Source organism: Mixia osmundae (genome assembly GCF_000708205.1).
Source record: "Mixia osmundae IAM 14324 unplaced genomic scaffold scaffold_7, whole genome shotgun sequence".
NCBI lineage: Eukaryota > Fungi > Basidiomycota > Mixiomycetes > Mixiales > Mixiaceae > Mixia > Mixia osmundae.
In genome coordinates this window covers 598,661-619,481 of record NW_014575557.1, presented here as the reverse complement: position 1 = coordinate 619,481, position 20,821 = coordinate 598,661, and the positions used below count along the sequence as shown (strand labels likewise).

Sequence of the window (20,821 nt, the reverse complement as noted above, 5' to 3'; positions counted from 1 at the left end):
CATCACAATGTTTTGTTGTACGAACACCTCGCTGCATTTCTACGAAAAGAAATACTGGCTTAGCTTGACCGAGCGAACGTCGAAATCACCCCGTGCAGGCACAGCAGGAAGTATATCGATGAGCGGACGTAAGGCTACCTTCCGCGAGAGCGCCGTCTGCGACTGTTCCTTCAATTCCCGTGTGCTCGTCAGCGTATCGATCGCATCTGTCACGCGTTCTCTCGTCGTTGCTTCGTCCTCGCTCATCTCGCTATCGGTGATCGATCCCGGGTCTTCTTGCGCTCTTTGATCGAGCGGTCCGTCGTCGAGCGTGTCCAGCGCTTGGGCCAGTTCGACCAGCTTGACAGCCTCCGAGGCAGAGCCAGAACTCGCTTTCGCCTGGCTTGTACCTTTGCTCGCGCTTCCCATGGGTACCACATGACCCTCATATCGCAGTAAAAACTATCACAGACGTCAGCAATGACTCTGCTAAAATCGCTCAAGATGGCATACCTCCCGGCGCAAGGATTCGAGGATATCCTGAGCGTGTAGATCGACAAAGGCTGCTCTCAGCTCGGTTGCCATCACGTCGACATCCGCAGCGTGCGTCCAGAAAGAATCGTGAACCGATGCGAATGTGAGACCGCGACGCTGTGCAGAGTCATCAGCTCAGTATCTGAGCAAACGCAGGTAGGCGTACTTTGCACCGTCCAGCGGTAAGCATGAGGTGGCTCGCATCCAGACTGTGGATGAAATTGGGAGGAAAGGCTGATGTCTGCTGACGAGAGTCGACTTGGGTAGGCGTTTGTGGATCTGAGATGAAGACGGTCTGAACGACCGTCTTCACCTGTTTGCGTTGCTGCTTCCGGTAAGGTTGCGCAACCGGCAGACCGATCGGTGTAGTCCAAACGACCGTCGTCATCTGTTCTCTAGCTAGCATGTCCTTGGACGACTGCTTCTTCTTCAGTTTATTCTGCTCAGACTTGCTTTGAGTTGCCTTGACGAGCTCATGTCGATCGCCTGGAATGGACTTCGAAATCAGACGGCCGCATGTTGTGAGCCAGAGCTGGATAGCAGCAGCGCCGGCAAAGAGTGTACCGATCGATTGTAGCGTCTTCTCTGTAAGGTACAATGCGCACTTGTGGCGGACCTCGGCATCGACATCGCCGCGATCCTTGAGCTGACGTTCGATCTGTCGACTAGCACCGATGTAGGTGACACCATAGACAGTCGTCATGACCGTCTGCTTGATGACTTTGCGCGTGATCTTGCCTTTGAGATGCAGGGCTAACTCGTTCTTGTTGGCTGCGTCTTGCTCGACTGCTCCAATCACAAGATTGCAGACGCCGGTGTAGACATCCGAGGGTGCATCACCAGCGATGAGGTTGACTTGCCCGGCACCTGCCATGTCGCCTCCTAGCGCTGCGTAGTGCTGCAGACCATTGCAGGATCCATCTTGTTGCACGGGCAAAGAGCTGCGATAGTCCTCAGGCACCGGCGAGCGTAAGGCTTTGCTCAACTCAAAGCACGTCGCCAGGCACTGCCATGGCTCTTCTGCTTTGAGCCACCATCTCGCGCCCTACAATAAGATCAGCATGCGAGCATATCCAACCCGAGCATGCGTACATCTAGAGGCTTATCGGCAGAGTCAAAGATGTCTGTAAGATGGTCCTTTGCGAATTGTTCTCTTGCTGCAAGACTGGCTTTGTCGAACCCAAACATGTTCGCCAAATGCACATGAAGCCAGCGTAAACCAGTCGCGCCAAGCCTCTTCCGTTCCGCAAAGGTAAGGAGACCACGGCACAAGTCATCGCCGATATGCGACAGATTAGGCGGTATGGGATACGCTCTACCACGGAAGTCCATGTTATGCGGAAAGTAGAAGCGCTCATTGAGGTAAGCTCTCGCAATTTCGAGCTTGTAGTTGAGATCGCAGCGAATTGAGTAATGTTGGCGTCTTTGCATCTCCGCCGCTTTGACTTCAGCGCGATGCGTATCTTGTTGCCTAGGCGAGGTGAACCCTCCTGCAGGAGGCTCTGGATCTTTGATCGCGTTGAGTGGGTCTGCAACGGGTATACCGCCGATCGTGAGACCACTATTCCAGGCGCTTGCAATGACGCCGAAGACGTCTCGATTGACGTTCCAAGCTGTACTGCCAAGATAGTCAAGGCTGGCAAAGGCTTCATCAAGTTGCCCGCTATCGGACGCTTGCTTGAGGTAAGCGGTTTGCTCCATCGAGTCTTTGATGCGAAGGACCGATACGGGATGCATCAGGTAAGCACCCTTATTGTGTGCTGTCCAAGGTCTCGGGGGAACAAGCATGGGCAAGTAGCGAGGAGTGAGCGTAGAAAGCATCGAGTCTTTGTCTAGCCGTTCAGTCACGGCAGCATTGAATTTGATGATCCCTATCTTCTGACCTGCACTGAACTGGTAAGTCTGTACAAACGCTGGCTGTATTTCGATGCTACAGTGGCTAGTCAGCATGACCAAATGGCAACCAAATGAGCTTACATCTCCTGCCCATCGATGACAGCACTCCGCTGGATCTTTGCAGTCTCGCACAGGAAGTGCAAACACATAGCGCCGATGCGGGCTCGGGTCTGATGAGACCAGAAGACCTCTCTAGACGAATCGCCTTGTCTTGCTCTGACGTCTCGCCAGATGCGTGCGACGACACGAGACTCGGTGACGCCATTTGCGGCTTCCGCTTCTCTGACAGCATGTAGAGCATCGGCCAATTCCAGCCGATGTGACTCTTGCAGCTTCATTGCATAATGCTCGACTTCGACTGCTTTGCCAATCGCCATGACGCAGCGGGTGACTTTCTGCATTGCTGCACCAGGCGTGTTATGCGAGAGCAGAACCGAGACAGTCAAGTAGGCAAGTTTGTCGGGCGGTAAGAGTAAGAAATAGATATCATCCGCAGCTCTATCGGTCGCGAAGATTTTGCATCCCTCGATGACCGTTTCTTTCGTTGTGACAGCATCAGAATCTATCAGCAGCCTCATCTGCTCTTGCACTCGTGTCAACACGACGGTGAGCTCCTCGATCCAACCCGTCATGAGTGATTGAAGTGATCTTTGCTGCATCGAAACGCGCTGGGCAACTTCAGTGTTCATCTTCTCTCGCTCGGTCTGGAATTGCACGACCGCGGCCTGCATAGCGGAATCTTCGAGTTGCCTTTGTCGCTCATATAGGTCGATGGAATGATAAGCTTCGCTTTCGACAGCTTTGAGTTGCTCTCGCAACACGTCTATCCGGAAGTGGGACTCGAGCTCATCGCCCGTCGTTTGCGCGTACGGTCTGACCGGGTGCAACAACTCTGCAGGAGGCATACGAGCCTGCTCGCTGGTCTCGCTGATCGTACCGGAATCCATAGCGGAATTGACAGGCTCGAGTGCTCGAGGATCTTGCAGATGATCGAGGATCTCGGTATCTTGCAATTCGGTCGCTGCACTGAGACACGCTTCGTAGACTGATGCGGCAGTGACGTTTCCAAGCGAGGCAGATGCTTTGAGACGAAAGAGTGGATCCGCAAGAATGTCAGAGAGGCTATAATCGGAAGCGAGAGCGATCTTCATGATCTGGACCAGCAATGCTGTGTTGTCGTATGGCGCTCGTTCGGGAGCTTGCGCTTCATTTTGTGCGAGCTGATGGGCCGTTGCGCCCTTGAGCATCGTTGCAAAAGCAGAGCGCTCTACGGATCCATAGGTTGTTCGGTCGTCTATCATAGCTAACAAATGCTGAAGAGCGAGCTGCGCATAGTCTTGCTTGTCTGTTGGAGCGCTTATTGCCCGCCGCCAGTACGCTGCCAAGAAGCTTGTATGAATATGAGGCGGTACCAGCCGCCGTACTTCATGTCGCCTCCCGGTATGCCTGGCGCCAGTCCTTGGTCGCGGATATTTTGCCAGGATGCCTTTCCAGATCAAGGTGGCTCGCTCGACAAAGTCAGAGTCGAGGCAGACGCTCAGGAGCGTCACCTGGTCAGCTTCAGAGACGTGAGGCTTCCTCTCCGGCTTTATGTCCGTAGTCAGGACGAGCGATGATCCGCCGTCTCTGGGCGGCTTCGGCGATGGCAAGACGACATAATTCGGCGGCGAACGGCGTACGCCAAAGGGCGAATAGATGCGAGACTCAAAGGGCACCTGACCACGCAGATAAGTGTTTGAACTATGATAGTCTATGCTGTCGATGGGATCTGATGCCGGCACGGCAATGTCGGGCAGAGCTGACGCTGACGACTGAGCAGAACTCGAAATCGTCCTTTTCACCGATCGCTGTGAGAGTCCAGAACTGGCTGCTTGACTGGATCGTAGCAGACCAATGGTCTGCCGGCAGCAAGCACATAGCAGACGGCCAGACGGACTTGCCAGAGCACGCATTCATCCACTTGGAGCGACGCAAAATTTCGGATCGTCGCAATGTCAATGGCGATGCACGTGACCAACACGTGTGAAGGTCAAACGTCGATGTTAAATGCGAAGTCGATTTGAAGTGCGAGTCTTGCTCAGGGTCGGTGCCATGCCAGGCGGCCAAGTGCTGCCGGCGTGGTTGAGCTACGTCAAGATCGGCTCATCGTCTGCTCTGGCCCAATTGCCGCTGACATACGACGGCGCAAGCATTCCTCTCGCCTTTCCCTACACCACGCCCTCTGACGGACCCACAGTCATCAGCATACTAGACTCAGGTACACTGGCAACCCTAGATAATCACGGACGTGTTGTACGAGCTACACTGTCAGCGAATGATGATTCCTCGCCTACAGCATCAGCGACGCCGCCCGTCAGTATGGCGACTGCGCAGACGGGCATGAATGCGGCCATGGCAATGACCACAGCAGCGCCTGCTGTTGCAAGTCAAAGCACCGGAACCCCTGCTTCGCCTGATCAAAGTGCTGGGGACGACGGCACAGACACAGATCCGAATGCAGGAATGGATGCTTCAGCAGCTGATAATGACGATGCTCCATCAACGGATACTGGCAGCGGCGACGACTCGGCGAATGCAGACACAGGCGCTCGTGCAGCATCTGTGGATGTGCAAGCGAGCACGACGAGCGCGGTAGCTGCTGCCCAGACAAGCGCTGCGGATGCAGCAGCAGTAGCTCAAGGGAGTGCAGCAGCCGCAACAGATGACGGCTCCACAGATACTCCGCCCGCTGTCGACGATGGGACAGGCACACCATCAGATCAGCCGGCGGTCATCACAGTCGCGGCGCAATCTGCTGTCGAATCGCAGGCTGCACAGGCTGCGCCTTCAGCGGCTGGCCAGGCAACGTCCACAATTGCAGCGACTTCAGTACCGGCTGCAGCGGCCAGTCAAGGTTCGAGCGTCTCGATCACTTCTCAGCTACAGTCAGTGGGTGTCCCGGCGGTGATTGTAACAAGCAGCGGAGGAGCTGCAGCGACTGTAACGGCATCTAGTACAGATAATCCAATACGGCAGTCTGCAGCTTCCGTCCTATCTGGAATCCTCTCTTCAATCTCGGCACAGTCGAGCGCATCCAGAGCAGCGAGCTCAGCAAGCCTCGCCGCTCGTACGTCTTTGATCAGCTCTTCGTCGAGTTCAGCGCGCGCTTCTGGCCAAGGAGCGAGACTATCTACGGGCGGCATAGCAGGCGTATCCGTTTCGGCTTCACTCGCACTTGTCGCCTTGTGCCTCTCACTTCTCATCTGCGCGCTGCGAAGGAAAAAACGATCTAAGCGACAACAGCGACTGAGGCAGAGTCGCGTGTATTCTGATTGGTACGATCGATACGAAGCACACAGACAAAAGACTAGCTCTGGTCCTCCTGCGAATCCTTGGCAAGAGCGCGAGATGGCTATCGCGTATAGCAACCCCGAAGATAGACTTGTGCAGCCACCGCCAAGGAGGAGCTCGCTTGACAATATGTGGCCCGAATCCGAGCTCATCTACACGCCTAGACATTCACCTGCCCCGTCACCATTCGGATCGCCTCTGTTAGGCGCAGGCAGGATCGCAGATAGATCAGAAGAAGACAGAAGGCCATCTTCGCTACCGTACGCGGCACCGAGACGTCCGATAGCTGGCAAGAGGCCTGTGAGCACGATCTACGAAGGCGACACGCCCATCGCAAGTCCAGATCCGATAGGCGATATTGCGACCTCAGACACATCGTCAGGCTCGAGCGAATATGATGACCAGCGATCGGACATCATCACACCGGAGCGAGCAAAGTCATTGTTCGCTGCTCTGGGCTTAGACGCTATCTTCCCTTCCAGATCTAATTCGCGTGCACCATCACGTTCTGGCAGCAACGAGCGACCTAGACGCTCGCCTGATCACGATCAAGATCAAGCTGCTTCGACCGCTCTTCTTCCGGCTCGACTGCCAGGGTACGCGGCCTTCCCTGTGCTGACACAAGGCTAATAGCGAGACACAGACAAGGACTAGCGCGTCGGACCGTGTCAAACGAAAACCGCCTGCAAGTGCCATCAGCACAGGGTGGACGTACTTTCTCGGAAGGCTCATCATGGCATCGAGGCATATCACACTTTCCCGAAGATCACAGACAAAACTTCATCTGAAGACTTTCATGGGCTTACACGTAGATGGCAAAGGGGCACTTTGTTACATGTTGTCACAACACTCTGGATTCTACTTGATGCCTACTGAGAGAGCTTCTTGGCAAAGTCTGTCAGTTCGCTAGCCGAGAGACCGGTCTGAGTTCCTTCTGCTCTAGCAGCTGAGAGGAGAGAAACGATCTCGGCCACCTCATGCGGCGCCAGGCCGGCGAGTGCGCGATCTACGAGCCCGTAGAGGCATCTGTACGCCTTCTCTGTAAAGTCGACATCCACTTCGCCATCGCCATCTCGCCCGGATGGCGGTGCGTCGGGTGACAGCGACTGTAGCAGAGCATGTAGAGTGCCCGACGATCGACAAGGCGCAACAAGAGCAATGGGTGTGAGCGAGTTGACAAAGAGCGAATGGATCAGAAAGACCGTCTTTCGTCTTACTGCAATGCTGGGGTCGTGCAACGCAACTCTGAGACTGAGCCAACCGTGCAGCTCGCCAAATCTGACCACCGCTTCGTCATTGTGTCGCAATGCAGCAGAGAGACAGTAGATGGCTTTTGAGCGCAGTTCGGCAGATGCAGCGGTAGAATTGATGAGCGCTACTAGCGTCGGCAGAGGTTCCTTAGCGAGAAAGGCGGCTTGTGCTTTCGGGTTGTTGTTTGTTGCCGTGCCGGCGACCCAGCAAGCTTGGATCTGTATGGCTTCTTCCTTGGCAGTCAAGCAATCTACGATCGTAGGCCACAACCCGAGTGGCTCCAAGTCGTTGGCATTGTCGATCAACTCGACAAGGCATTCTAACTCGTCCCAAGCTAGCAATCGATCGTCGAGTGGCGCATCGGTCGATATACCGAGCGCCAAACAGTCCTTCATGCGTTTGGCATCGCTCTTGCCCATGATGGCATCGAGAACATCGGTATTGAGATCAGTGCGCCTCGCAGGAGCCGAAGGCACTGTCACCGCCGTCGAGCCTGGCGCTGCTGCTTGCGTTGCTTCGTTCGTTGCAGATGCAGGCGGGCCAGAGTTCTCTACGCCCCATCGTAGCAGTGCCTCGAGATTGCGATCCATGCGTCGTCGTCGTCGTCCTCGTCGTCGAGCAGTGGCAAAAGTGTTGGTTCGACGCGCTCGAGAGCGACCAGTCACTCGGTCAGTAGACACCTCTGAGATTGATTGACACCGTCCTCTCCTGCCGTTTAGAGACTCGGAGACATGCACGTCTTTCTCTGGCTTGCGCTGATTGGTTCAGGCCATCTGGCGCGAGCACAACAGATCGTCTTCAGTGCGTCTTATGATGCGCCGATACCGTCGACGCGGCCAGTGAGGATACTGCGACACGAAGCATTGGCTGATCACCGCGTGAGACTCGTCGAACCACAGCTGACTTGCGACTTCACCCAGAAGCGTTACTCGGGCTACCTCGATGCTCCTTCACCTACAACGGGCGATGACGAGGGCAGACATCTCTTCTTTACCCTGTACGAAAGTCGCAACGATCCGTCCAATGATCCCGTCCTACTCCTCCTGAATGGCGGCCCTGCTTGCTCGACCTTTACGTACAACTTGCAAGAAGTCGGGCCTTGTCTGCTGCACAAGAATGACGCCGGTGCTTTCGCGCTCAAGTACAACCCATACTCGTGGTCGAACAATGCAACGACGATCATGCTAGATCAGCCCGTCGGGACCGGTTTCAGCTATGCCGACTCGGGTGATCGCGGTGTCTGGTCAACACCTGATGCCGCCAGAGACGTCCACGCCTTTGTGAAAATCATCATGCAAGCTATGCCGCATCTTGTCAATTCACACGGTATTCACATGATCGGCGAATCGTACGGCGGGAGATATGTACCCCTGATGGCAAAGCATTTGCTTTCTGCTGCCGATCCCATCCCACTCAAGAGCATCTCCCTGCAAAATGGCTGGACGGATCCGAAGAGACAGTACGAATCTGGCTACTATGCTTCGCTTTGCACGAACCAATCCGCTTACGGACCGATTCTCGATGCGCCAAGTTGCGAAAAGATGCTCTCAAATCTACCACAATGTCTCAAGCTCATGCAGTCGTGCTATGACCATCAGAACAACACACTCGTATGTATAGCTGCCGAAGCCTACTGCGAACGCACTCAGGTCGATCCTTTCACAAAGACCGGTCGCAATCCCTACAATGTCATGCGTCATGGCGACTATGCCGAAGACGCCTGGATCGAGGAGTACCTCAATCAAGAGACAGTCAGACACGATCTGGGCGTTGATCACGAAGCCGGCAAAGGCGTTCGCAAATTCAAAGGTTGCGGCTCAAAGACGTTTGCTCAGTTCACTGCCACGGGCGACGGCGCTAAGCCTTCATACGAAGAAGTGGTCTATACGCTGTCGCATCAAGTCCCCGTGCTGGTCTACGCTGGCGACTACGATCTCATCTGCAATGCGCTTGGCAATGAAGCTTGGACACTGGCGCTAGACTGGCCAGGCAAAGAGGCATACAACAGCTTACCGCTTACCGATTGGTTCGCTTCGCCAGATGCAAAGCAACGAGCTGGCGAGATGCGATCGTTTGGCAACCTCAGCTTTGCAACAGTCAACAAAGCGGGTCATTTCGCGCCCTACGAGCAACCTGTCAACTCGCTCGCCTTGTCTGTTGCATCTCCTCTTCCGATGACACACGCTGACCGACGAGCACAGGATACAAGCAATGACCTTGCGGGGCGCAAACGGTGTACGATCGCTCGCCAGACCTTGATAAACCGGTCTCATGTCCTGCGTGAGTGCACTCGGGGAGTTTTTGCCACTTGCCACTTGCGGTGATGCTGCGGAGTTGGTCCGAGGAGTAAGACCGCAAGGCCGACCGAGCAGGCCGATGACTCTTGGCCGGGACCCTATAAGGTCCAAGGACATGCCATCATCTGCTCAGCAGCCATGGGGGGCAAAGTCATCGTTTTGATCACCGGCGCCAATACTGGCATAGGCTACGAGACGGTCAAGCAGCTCTTGACCTCTAACAAGGCCTATCACATTATCGCTGCCGGTCGATCACTAGAGAAGATCAACACAGCAGTAGAAGAGCTCAAGAGCGGTACCCCGAAGTCTCACAGTACTCTGTCAACCGCACAGATCGATGTGGAGAGCGATGAATCGATCGCGAAAGCAGCAGAGGCTGTCGAGCGTGAATACGGCTACATCGATGTGCTCATCAACAACGCTGGCGCACAGTTCGATAAGGAGCTGCAAACCGGCACGATGACGCTTCGTCAAGTCTGGAACAGGGCCTACGACATCAACGTGACCGGCACGCACGCGATGACATTGGCTTTCGCGCCTCTTTTTCTCAAATCGAAAGAAGCCCGGGTCCTCTTCATCACTTCCGGCCTGTCGACGCTCGAGGGTGGTTCGGCCGCTTTGAAAGGTGATCTCGGGCCGTTCAAAGTACCTGCTGGTTGGCCAAAGCCGCCCGGACCGAGTTATAGTGCGTATCGCTCAAGCAAGACGGGTATGAACATGATGGTGCTAGAATGGAAACGAATTCTCAAGGAAGACGGTGTGAAGATCTTCCTCATCTCGCCCGGATTTCTTGCCACTGGCTTGGGCAACAACCGCGAGGCACTCAAGAAAGCTGGAGCGGGCGATCCGAGTGCTGGTGGTGAGATCATCGTCGCAACGGTCGAAGGCAAGAGAGATGCCGATGTGGACAAGATTGTCAATGCTTCGGGTACTCAGCCATGGTGATCGAGTAGGCAATGTCGTAAACAAGCCCATTGTATCGTATCCGAATCGTTTCCGTCTGACGCGTGTCAGCACGTCAGCTCGCCGCTGCAGCATGCTCGCTGCTGCCTGCTGCATCTCCATACTGCTCGTACCAACATTTGCCCAAGACGGTGTTCTCCGGCATCACGCCTTTGACATCTCCAGTGTCTTCTATCGAATCGCTACGAGCGCAACGTCGCGATGCGGCACCTGTCAGTTTGGTGCTCGCCCGAGGTATCTGCTTATGCCAGCCCGGCAGACGGTCCAGCCACTTTTGTTGGATCAGCAGAGACGCTCATCATGATCCGCGATGGTCACTCGCTGCGCAACAAGCAGTTCACTCGTGCGCTCTATGAATGCTCAACCTCCTCGCTGATTGCTCGACCAAAGTGGACAATGTCGCCGGGTTTCAGAGTCATCAGACAGTACGTGATGGCGATGGATCCATTGACGGAGACTTTGGGTATACAATGTGGGCAAATTCGAATCGTTGGAACAGGTACGGCCGCAATTGCTGTCGTGCTCTCGCGCGCTTCAACATCACACTCGGTGTTTCCCAAGCTTCTCTGTCCCCGCACAGCCAGGCGTCTGCGACCATCCTTTGCGGTGGCATCCATGCCAGCCGTCCTCGTATCTGCCCTACCGCCGTCCACGAAGAACCGTGCGAAACCCCTCTGCGCGTTATGACCGCGCTGCAGATCGAGCCCGCCGCCTTGCCCTCGGTTCTTGTGTATCGACCAATCTTCTCGGCATTCGGCGTTTGCTCCATCCTCGACGAAGGAGAGCTCAGACCGCCCGCATGCCAGAGCTATATTCTGGACGAAACCTTTACAATTACCATCGTCGGGCGCTGGACGCCGAATCTGTACGTCGACCCGTCGCAAGTCTTGTTCGATAGGATCCGAGCATTCGTCAAGCTGAAGCAAGTCGTACGCGGCATGAGACCTCAAGACACTTTCCTCATCTTTGGCATCCGGTATGAACTGCCCGGCACAACCCAGACAAGCTGGATGTACGATGATCAGCATTGCTGTGCTTTGACCAGCAGCATCAGACTGCTTCTCGGAGGATTCGTGCCGCAGGCGAGCTATCAGACCATCGAAGCGGATGCTGCGCTAGCTGCAGCTTGTCGACCGCATGCCCGTTCGCGCTGGGATGGGGCATGTGCACAGGTGAGCACGCCCTCCTCTCTATCAACGTGCCTGAACCCTTCGCCAGGATTACAAGCGACCTCATACGTATCCTTGCGAGCGTGTCAGCCGAACGATGCGCGTCGAGATGGACCCTGTCGCAATGCATTCATCTTGACGATGTCACCGTTGCTCTGTTGCCCTACCCTCCTCGCCGTTCTACCTTCTCCAGAGACAGCACAGTCCCCAGGCATCTTTCAGCCCTTGCGCATCCCTTTCATCGATGCACAACTTCCTTTACTGGCTCGGCTTGCTCTGCTTTGGGTTGCTCGAGCGCGGACAACAAGCGACCGGACAGGGTGTGCTGCGCACGAATGACTGGTCCGTCCACAATGTCTTCTACAAGCTAGCAGCATCAGGCAGCTTCTCCTGTTCTGACGGTACGCCACCTACGAACAAGTCGAGGACCTCTTGACGTGCTCTTCAGACAAGGGCCAAGGTGGAACAGCCAGATATGATGGCGCCCTCGAAATACTGCTGATCGTCAAAGACAAAGTCAGCATGAAGTTCCGTCTGGCAGGCCGTGCGCATCTGCTTCCCTCCTGAGCAAGCACCCGTCTCTGAGCAGCATATATCATAGAGCAGATGATCAGCAGATTCGAAGTTCTCAGCAATGCCAAAGATGAACGACAAGCAATCATCAGCTCCGATTTCACGGTCGCAGTAGAGAGCAAAGATAACCTGTGGCCGGCACATCTAGCAAGATGCTGTCGCTCGTTTGCGCGACTCAACTTCACTCTCGGTGTTGCGTCACCTGCTTTGAGTTCTAGGGTGCTCACGAATGCTTGGGCAACCTGCGGCGGAAAAGGGCTGCCTCTTGGATGTCCGCAGACAGTCACGCACCTGAGATGCTCTGTCCCAACAGTCGCGCTCCTTTCAAAGCCTGTCGTTGCGGGCGACCTGCCGAGCGTGCAAATCTATAGTCCCGAGTTCACAGGCGCAGGCTCTTGTATGGCACCGAGAGTAGGAGAGCCTCGCCCAGTTCATCTGCCTTCGATGATCGATACAGTGAACGGTCTCTTAGCGATCACAGCGCGAGGCAGTCCGTCAATGCTCAATTACATGAAACCTGACTTCTTTATCGTTCGTCTGCTCTGCAACACCCCTTGTGACGGATGAGCTGACTCGTATTCGCACGCAGCTCCATAACGCGGCAAAGATGCAGCTAGAGTTGCGCGGCTTCTCTGATTCCGCAATGACGTTTCTCGCGCGATTTCGGTGCGTCACACGACAGGCCAGATTTTCAGGGCTCACGTCAAGTATTGCAGACAATACGGGACTGAGCAGAGCTGGACGGACGAGGAGATGAAGGCTTGCTGCACAGTCTTCAGCGAGATGATCCTCAAGCTCGGCGTATCCGTGCAGATGTTTCAATGGCAGGACACTTTGCCAGACGGCATCATATTGACCGCATGCTTTCCTAGTGAGCGGTGCGCTGACTCTCCAGAGCAGCACTGTTGATCATGGTCAATAGATCCTGCAGGACCCCGTAACAAAGCTTGCAAGCCCACGGCAGCGTTTCGGCCGCCTGCCCGTTACCCTTGTTTGCATCCTCATCGGCTCTTCGAGATGCGCACTCCTCCCACTATCGCAAGTAGCTGATATTTGCAATGTACCAACGATGCTGTTGGATTGCTCTGCATGAAGAGAGATTGATCGCTATGTTTGAGCAGTAGCGGTGGGCGACGGTGGCTCGATCACATAAACCAATCGACTCGAAGTCTGACACATCCAGATATAAGGATATTCGTAGTATTGCCCTTTGCACTGATTTGCGTAGCCCTCGACATGATCTGCAAGTTTTCAGCAAGAATGCGACGCTGGCGTCTTGCAACTGACTAGGAATGCAGGTTGCATACATGTCACCGCGACCTTCCACATTTCTCCAGACAGAGCCGTATCGAAATGTCCATAGACGCAGCTCGATCTCTGAGATTGTGGAACAGCATTGACGTTCGCGTTCCGGCCATGGTTGAGACGATCCCGGTCCACCGAAGAGAAGTTTGAGGCTGACCGATTCTTCCGTGCGATCGCTAGTGACGATGTCGATTGCTATTCGTGGAGCTCCGAGCAGCTAGAAGACTGCTCAGACGCATGCGAAAAGCACCCCAAGTGACGTACAAGCAGCGCGAAAGGATCAAAACGATGAGGCGCACGACGTGTGACGACGGCAATGGTCGACAAGAGCGGTCTATAGGTACTGCGCAAGACCTGATGCCTGATGTCCATGTAGTATGGCATAGGACACATGCCAGATATAGCATAGTTGAGTCCGTATGCTTGAACAGCGGGCACATCCTCAGGAGCGGCAGGCGTAGTCTTGACAGTGCCAAATGGTTTTGCGCAGCTATGTTCCGTTGCGACATAAGAACATCCACGAGAGACCGACAGGCCACCACAAGTGAGAGTTGCGCTTGCGTCCACAACTTCAAATGACGATGTTTGCATGCCCAATGTGACCGTGAAACGCGCGGTCGCTCGACAGCAACGTTGCGCTTCTGCTGGCCAAAATGACACATCGTCGCTCGTGATAAAGAAGAAGAATGTGCCGGACTTGATCTTGCCAATGGCATAGTTTTGACTGATCCATTCGAAGCCGTACGTGTTCACAGAGTCAAAGACGACATGGTTGATCTTGCGGAGGTCCTTCGCCAATAGGTTGACGCCAAAGCTTCCTTTGAAGTAGGTTGGGCCGGCTTGTTGCCGCTCTGCTCACTGTTGGGTCAAAAGCGCAGAACAGGAAACCTCCTCGACTGACTGTCGCCGCAACCTGCTGAGGCATCGATCACGAGCTTATAGAAAGCAGATGAGACGCCAAAGTCGCTCTGTGAGATGACGCCGTCGTCGTTGATGGTTGAGGTGCAGAAGACACAAGACAGTAAGAGCAGAGAGAGCACGAGCATGGCAGGAACAAGCCGGGCAAGCAATGGCGCAGAGCGAGGAGCGCGCGAACCCAAACGCGATCGGCGACTGGCCGGGCCAAGATTTGCTCGATCGAGTTGAGAAATCGACTCCGCAAAATCGAGCAGGCCACGTCTATCGAGGACGCCTATCGAGTGTACGACACCACGAGCAGGAGGAAGGCGCAATTTGTAGAGCGCCTGCAAGCATATTGATCCCATCAGCACCGGCACGATGACGAGCTACTTGCCAGAGACGACGGACCCCACAAAAGTTGAAACGAACCGGCTAACGCCACTAGAGGTCGCTCAGCAAGTCAAGCCGCTCAATGATACCCAGCTCAAAGTGCTAGCATGCATTGCCGACACGGTCTTCGCTGCGCACAATGATGAAGAAGCCGCCTGGATCACAGCGGCGATGCCCGCGGATGCTAATGATGTGAGTCAGACCGGCAAGCTAAGCTGCTCATAGGCTGATGATATCATCGACAGTTCCAACGGAAGAATATCACAAAGTTTGCAAAGGCAAAGTACTCGGACTCGCCGACTGCGCTCGACGATCTCGTGAGGCAGATGGTCGCTTCAGTCTCTGGACCCAATATCAAGGATCTCGGCCTCATGCTCAGCGCGCTCTCGACCCGAGTGGGTACTTTTGCCATGTCCGGCAAAACCTCAGCATTCTGTGATCTATCACAAGCCGACAGAGAGACTGTCATCCGCGGCTGGGGCAATTCGCCTATCTTCCTCCTCCGAAAGGCATATGCCGCTTTCACTGCACTGACGCTCTTCGTGGTCTACAACGCTTTCGACACTGCGTCTGTCGGTATTGGTTACCCTTTCAATGGCGATCCCATGCGTCAATCGACAGACGAACGCATACAAAAGTCGTATCCTTTCAAGTTTGAGCAAATCTCAAAAGACTATCAGACATTTGACACCGAGATTCTCATCATCGGGTCGGGCGCTGGCGGTGGTGTCGTATCTGCGACGCTGTCAAAGGCAGGCTTGCAGGTCATGGTCGTCGAGAAGGGCGTCTTCGTGCCTACCGAGAGCATGAACGGTCGCGCGCTGGACGGCTACCGAAACTTATACGAAGCCGAGGGCATCATGGTCACTGATGATGGCTCAATGAACATCCTCGCCGGTAGCACATTCGGGGGAGGCACGACCGTCAACTGGTCAGCCTCACTGAAACCTCAGCACTACGTCAGAGAGGCCTGGGCGAGAAAGTATGGACTTACCTACTTTGTTTCGAACGAATTCCAGCAGTCGCTCGACTTTGTCTGCGAGCGTATGGGTGTTGATACCAAGCAGATCAAGCACAACGCTGCCAACCAAAAGCTAATCGACGGTGCAAAGAAAGTCGGCTACCATGTGGATGAGATACCACAGAATACCGGCGGCAAGGAGCACAGCTGTGGATTCTGCGGTTTCGGCTGTCCGTATGGCGAGAAGCAGGGCGGAACAGCGACGTGGCTCAGAGACGCAGCTGAGAACGGTGCCAAATTCATGCAAGGCGCTTCAGTCGAACGCATCCTCTTCTGCCCTCCTGGAGCCCTCATGCTGCCAGACGCACAGAACTACAAGGCGTTTTTCTACAACAAGACCAACACGAGAGCTGTGGGCGCTCTGTTGAAGTTCAAGGACGGCCGTCATGCTATCGTCAGGGCCCATAAGTCTGTTGTTGTCTCTGGCGGGTCACTCAACAGCCCGGTCATCCTGCAGAAGTCCGGCCTAACGAATCGCAACATCGGTCGCGGTCTCCACCTGCATCCCTGCGGCTTCGTCACAGGCTATTATGACGAGAAGATCGAGCCATACAACGGTGCTATCATGACCACCGTCTCCAATGTCGTCGAGAACGTCGATGGCGAGCACTTTGGTGCCAAGATCGAGATTATTGCTTCGTCTGCGGGCACATACGGCGCTGCCGTCGTCGGCTGGAACGGCAGCAAAGAACACAAGCGTAACGCGCTCGAGTACCCCAACTCTGTCTGCATGATCATTCTGTCACGCGATCGCGATGGCGGCAGAGTCTACACAGATGCAGAGGGCAAGTGTCGCGTCGACTACACGATCAGTCCTCACGATGCAAAGTCGATGCATGCCGGTATCAAGGCTGCCGTGCAGATGCAGCTTGCAGCAGGCGCACGACGAATTTCGACTTCGCAGCGGCTTGTGCCTGACTTCATCGTCAAGAACACTCCTGCCAGCTTGAACGATCCCGACTTTGTCGAGTGGTTTGCACAAGTCGAGAAGGCTGGCGTCAAGCCTAGCTGGAGCTCAATTGGCAGCGCTCACCAAATGGGCAGCAATCCCATGGGTACCAAGCCTACCAACGGTGCCGTCGACCCTCGCGGACGTCCTTGGTCTACGCAAGGTCTTTATGTTGCCGGTGAGTTGCCTGCGAGCTGCAACGAGCGACTGCTGACCTATACTTTTGCAGACGCTTCCGTCTTCCGTGAGGCATCCGGCGTCAACCCTATGGTCACAACAATGGGTGTATCTCACTCCATCGCCAAATTTATCATTGCCGACTTGGCTCAGTCAGGCACACAGCCTGCCTTCCAATTCAACGAAGCACCGCAACCACACTTGTAAAGCCTCTCTTGCTATCCTGATCTGCACTTGACACTACCTCGCGCTCGCGTGATCTGAGCTGAGATGAGATGAGCTTCTGCACTTGCGCAATGGTGACAACATTCCGTGACAGGCAACAGGGAGAAAGACCGCAAATTGTTTTCATGTCACTACCTCTTCGAGCACCGTTTTCGATCCTGCATGGCCAGGCTTGCCATGGATGTAGCCAGTATCTGAAGCTCCATGAGCCGCGCGCATGCCAAGATTAGCTGATGCGTAGGTCGTGCCTGATCGCCAGGCGGTGATTGCGGAATAGACCGAAGGCGCAAGGTACTCTCGCGCGACGATCTCGCCAAAGCCTGTAATTCACGTCAGCGTATTCACGACTCAGTGGACACGACTTGCCGACCATGATGCCATTGATGAATGGTAAAGCGAGATTGATACCAAGCGTCGCAAGCAAAGCGAGGATTTGTCTTCGCCAAGGCTTGATCTGACCAGTGAAGAGCGACAACGTCAACGACGGCGGCTCACGAGGTGGCTGTGATCCTCCTGAAGTCATTCCTCCTGTCTGCCGCGCCAAAGCTCCACTCTGTGCTTCTCGCGCCTCAGATGGAAGTTCCATTCCAGGCTGGTCTAAGCCGGCGAGATTTTGGATGATTGCATGCCCATTGCTCAGGCCTGTGGACGGATTCGAGGAGTCTACTGCACTTGCTGAGGCTGGCTGTTCGATGCCCGGCTGATGAAGCGAAGACAAGTCCTTGGTAAACTGCAATGCAGCTGTCCTTGCGTTCGCAGTCTCGGCGACTTCAGCACGTGCCATCGATTCGTCGGGCTCAGTGGGCTGAAGGTGATCCTCAGTGATCAGTACTGAGCTCTCCACAGCATGCACGATGCCATCTTGCGCCGTAGACGGGCTACTGATCGTATTTGACTGCTCGACCTCGCGCGAAAGTGAGTTTCCGGGACTTGCGGGGAAGCCGCTACTTGCAGCGTACTGCCCCGAGAATGCTTCATGCCTGGCGACAGCCTCGTCAAGGGCACCGTTGGTTTCCAACTTGTTGGCGTTGACTGTGCGGCATAGCGACGGCACTGGGGCGTTCTCTATAGAGTCGACAGGCTTCGCTGCTGCATCATCCTTCTCTGTGCTTTCGGCGATATCGACCGGATCCGTCAGAGTACTCACTGAACCATCAGTGGATGAGGCCGATGTCGTCGCATCATCGCCATCGCTCGATGTGACACTCTCGACTGGCTTGCTCGACATGTTCTGGAAGAACTCTGGCGATACGTGAAGGCCATCGGCAAGCGCTCGTGCAGTGTTATCGGACAGACTCAGAGGCTCTGTCATCAGCTCTTTGTCACTGTGATGTCCAGCGATCTCGTGCAGGGAAGGGTCACCTGTGGCTGTCTCGACATGGGGGGTAAGTGCAGCCATCATCGCTGATACCGCCGCAGCAGTCTGTTCGGCTTGCGGTGGGGACTGTTCTACCTCCTGAACTTCGTCAACGGGAATATGCTGGAATACCGTTGGCTCGACTCCGAGCATACCGCCTGTGATGATTGCCACTTCATCTATCAAGCCGACTTCGCTCGTGGGGAGAAGATCTGCCTTGGCTGCAATTGGCGAGAGCGAGACTGCCGAATCGGGCGTCGTCGTGACACACGGCGGCTGATCTGCAATAGTGGACGATGACTTGCAAGGCTCGCATGGCGACAAAATCGGTGGCGCAGCTGAAGACTCGTAGCTACACGACTTGATGGCGAGCACGCGAGGGGCTTGCGATTGTGTGACCGGCTTCACGACTGGCTCTTTTGGCGGCAAAATAGCGGGACACGCAAGGGAATCGTAAGTGCACGTCTTGAGAGCCAATATGCGCGAGTCGAGCTCCTTTGCCACTTTCGGTGGTGACACGCAAGACTCGAGAGGTGGAAGGATGGGCGGACAGGCAAGGGATTCGTAGGAGCACGTCTTGACTGTCGGCAGATCCGCAGTCTTGCCTTCGGAGGCTTTACTATTGGGTATGACGCAAGCGTCTAACGGCGAAAGAATGGGTGGGCAGGCAAGCGACTCGTAATTGCAAATATTGGCAACGCAAGAGGGCATTGTATATGCGATTCGAGGCTGCTGAGCGCAAGCTTGCTGTGGCGGCAGGATCATTGGACATACTAGCGACTCATAGCTACAGATCTCGCCGACAACGTGCTGCGGACTTGATGTTGGCATAGCGGCAGGCAGATTTTCAGTCGGAGGCAGAACAATGTCTGGACGGGCGAGCGAGTCAAAGTCGATCGTTCGGAACGCAAGAGCACGATGATCAATCTGGGCGTCTTCCGCAGTCATCGTGGCTCGTTCAGGTTGTTCGAAAGGCCGGGTAGGGATCGAAGCAGACTTTGGATGCTCTTCTAGACAGAGACGAAAGACCTCGGCGTAGTTCATTCGCGGCACAGCTGCTGGCGCTGCCGCCGCTGCATGCGCAGTTTCAGCCGCGTCAGGCTGCACCGATACTTCGGTGGTCTCATCGACAGCAGGAGATGTGACAAGGGCGCCTGGCAACCTAGGCGAAGGCATTGGCGACAGCGAGGGCGGTTTGACGTCGTCGCGGACCGAGCCTGTCGGGCTGGTCTGACTTGGAAAGCTAGGCTGCTCAAGAGGTGGAGAGAAGAAGACCTCGAAGGGTGAGACGGCCTGACTGGGTGGAGGTGACTGAACAGCGTCAAAGTAGCTCTGATCAGGCGAAATCGATCTCGCCGGCACGATATCGATGCTCGGCGTGAGCATGCCGTTAGTACTACCGTGCTCCATTGATTCTGCAACATCTTTTGGCGACATGTCCTCAGACATGGGCGCATCGACAGCTAGCACAGGTAGCGCAACCTTGACGGGCGATGGCAATAGCTGACCGGACAATACGACCGCACTTTCGTTTTCAGCCACAGGCACAGGCGTGTCAGCCAACTGTTCGTTTACAAGACTGCCTGTCAGGACCGATGCAGACGAGTCAAGGCTTCCGCGTGAAGGCGCACGCTCGGGCTCGTCAGGCAAGCTGACATCATCAAAGACGTCCGCTGCCGGGTTGACAGTCTCAGGCAGCGCCGGTGATGCTTCTCTGCTCGTCATGCGAGGTACGATCGTCGAGTCTGACTCCGTGCGCGTGATGGTAGCCGGTCGCGCAATGTCTGGCGACTCTGTGGCAGAGTCTGGTGACATGAGCAAGGCCGCAATGCTGTCCATGCTCGTTGTCGGTGGCAAGCCGGTGAAGCCAGCACGATGCTGCCTTTCGAGCTCTTTGGCAACCTTCCTTGCATGCCTGACACTCTTTGACCGTTTGACGCTCCTCGGAGAGCTTAACGCAGGATCGGACACGCTGGCACTTGAATTGAGACTGCTTGAGCTCGAGCTGCCCCTTCGGCTGAGCCTATGTAGCGATCCTGAGCTTTTCGAATTGCGTGATTGCATTGAGCTGGCGCTGCTTGTCGAAGTCCGTCGGCTGATGCCTTCGTAGACTGAGCTTGCTGCTGAGCTCGATTGACTGGTCTGCCGGGTGCGTCCATCGGACGATCCGCTTAACGAGCTGGAGCGGCCTGGCACAAAGACAGGCGGTAGCTCCTCTCTGCCGACCGGCTCGAAGACATCATTCGGGCGTAGTTTGCCATTTGCAACGCCATGTCCAGCTGAAAGATCGGCATAATGAGTTTTGCTCATTGTCACTGCTACATGAGTCTCATTATCGGCCAGTGTGTATGCTCCAACTACTGCATACCTGTGCTCAGCCAAGGGTGCTATCGCTTCAATTGGTGATCACCGAGTTGCGGACAAGGACAGAGAGATCTGCAACGAAATGATCGATTTTCGTCACAGACCGAGCTGGCGATCGACACGCTGCTGGCGCGCACATCT

At 55.2% G+C, this 20,821-nt stretch overlaps 7 protein-coding genes across 7 annotated transcripts; 3 read left to right on the top strand and 4 right to left on the bottom strand.

Annotated features, from left to right (window-relative positions):
* Positions 1-39: 39 nt before the first annotated feature.
* On the bottom strand, positions 40-4,367 carry L969DRAFT_104350 (uncharacterized protein; the record flags this gene model as incomplete). Its single annotated transcript, XM_014711565.1, has 5 exons — positions 2,491-4,367; positions 1,606-2,443; positions 680-1,558; positions 493-630; positions 40-441 (listed from the first exon to the last, which is right to left on the bottom strand). The coding sequence occupies exons 1-5, from the start codon at positions 4,359-4,361 to the stop codon at positions 40-42; spliced, it is 4,128 nt and encodes a 1,375-aa protein (XP_014567051.1). The 5' UTR covers positions 4,362-4,367.
* An 88-nt stretch (positions 4,368-4,455) lies between these two features.
* On the top strand, positions 4,456-6,527 carry L969DRAFT_51461 (uncharacterized protein; the record flags this gene model as incomplete). The annotated part of the gene is made up of 2 exons (XM_014711564.1): positions 4,456-6,335; positions 6,383-6,527. 2 exons carry the CDS (start codon positions 4,456-4,458, stop codon positions 6,525-6,527), a joined length of 2,025 nt encoding a protein of 674 aa, XP_014567050.1.
* Positions 6,401-7,790, bottom strand: L969DRAFT_88935 (uncharacterized protein). The gene has a single exon (XM_014711563.1). The coding sequence runs from the start codon at positions 7,578-7,580 to the stop codon at positions 6,609-6,611; it is 972 nt and encodes a 323-aa protein (XP_014567049.1). The 5' UTR covers positions 7,581-7,790; the 3' UTR covers positions 6,401-6,608.
* L969DRAFT_51213 (uncharacterized protein) lies at positions 7,722-13,042 on the top strand (the record flags this gene model as incomplete). Its single annotated transcript, XM_014711562.1, has 12 exons — positions 7,722-9,142; positions 9,192-9,223; positions 9,325-10,228; positions 10,502-10,675; positions 10,831-11,422; positions 11,469-11,537; positions 11,613-11,739; positions 11,841-11,951; positions 12,306-12,523; positions 12,582-12,658; positions 12,709-12,863; positions 12,915-13,042. 12 exons carry the CDS (start codon positions 7,722-7,724, stop codon positions 13,040-13,042), a joined length of 4,008 nt encoding a protein of 1,335 aa, XP_014567048.1.
* Positions 13,043-13,099: 57 nt separating this feature from the next.
* On the bottom strand, positions 13,100-14,359 carry L969DRAFT_24953 (uncharacterized protein; the record flags this gene model as incomplete). Its single annotated transcript, XM_014711301.1, has 4 exons — positions 14,199-14,359; positions 13,562-14,148; positions 13,280-13,514; positions 13,100-13,233 (listed from the first exon to the last, which is right to left on the bottom strand). The coding sequence occupies exons 1-4, from the start codon at positions 14,341-14,343 to the stop codon at positions 13,100-13,102; spliced, it is 1,101 nt and encodes a 366-aa protein (XP_014566787.1). The 5' UTR covers positions 14,344-14,359.
* Positions 14,360-14,575: 216 nt separating this feature from the next.
* L969DRAFT_50924 (uncharacterized protein) lies at positions 14,576-16,941 on the top strand (the record flags this gene model as incomplete). Its single annotated transcript, XM_014711561.1, has 3 exons — positions 14,576-14,779; positions 14,833-16,735; positions 16,787-16,941. 3 exons carry the CDS (start codon positions 14,576-14,578, stop codon positions 16,939-16,941), a joined length of 2,262 nt encoding a protein of 753 aa, XP_014567047.1.
* L969DRAFT_88923 (uncharacterized protein) lies at positions 16,922-20,764 on the bottom strand. Its single transcript, XM_014711560.1, has 3 exons — positions 20,685-20,764; positions 17,326-20,634; positions 16,922-17,279 (listed from the first exon to the last, which is right to left on the bottom strand). Exons 2-3 carry the CDS (start codon positions 20,624-20,626, stop codon positions 17,083-17,085), a joined length of 3,498 nt encoding a protein of 1,165 aa, XP_014567046.1. The 5' UTR covers positions 20,627-20,634; positions 20,685-20,764; the 3' UTR covers positions 16,922-17,082.
* Between the last annotated feature and the right edge of the window lie 57 nt (positions 20,765-20,821).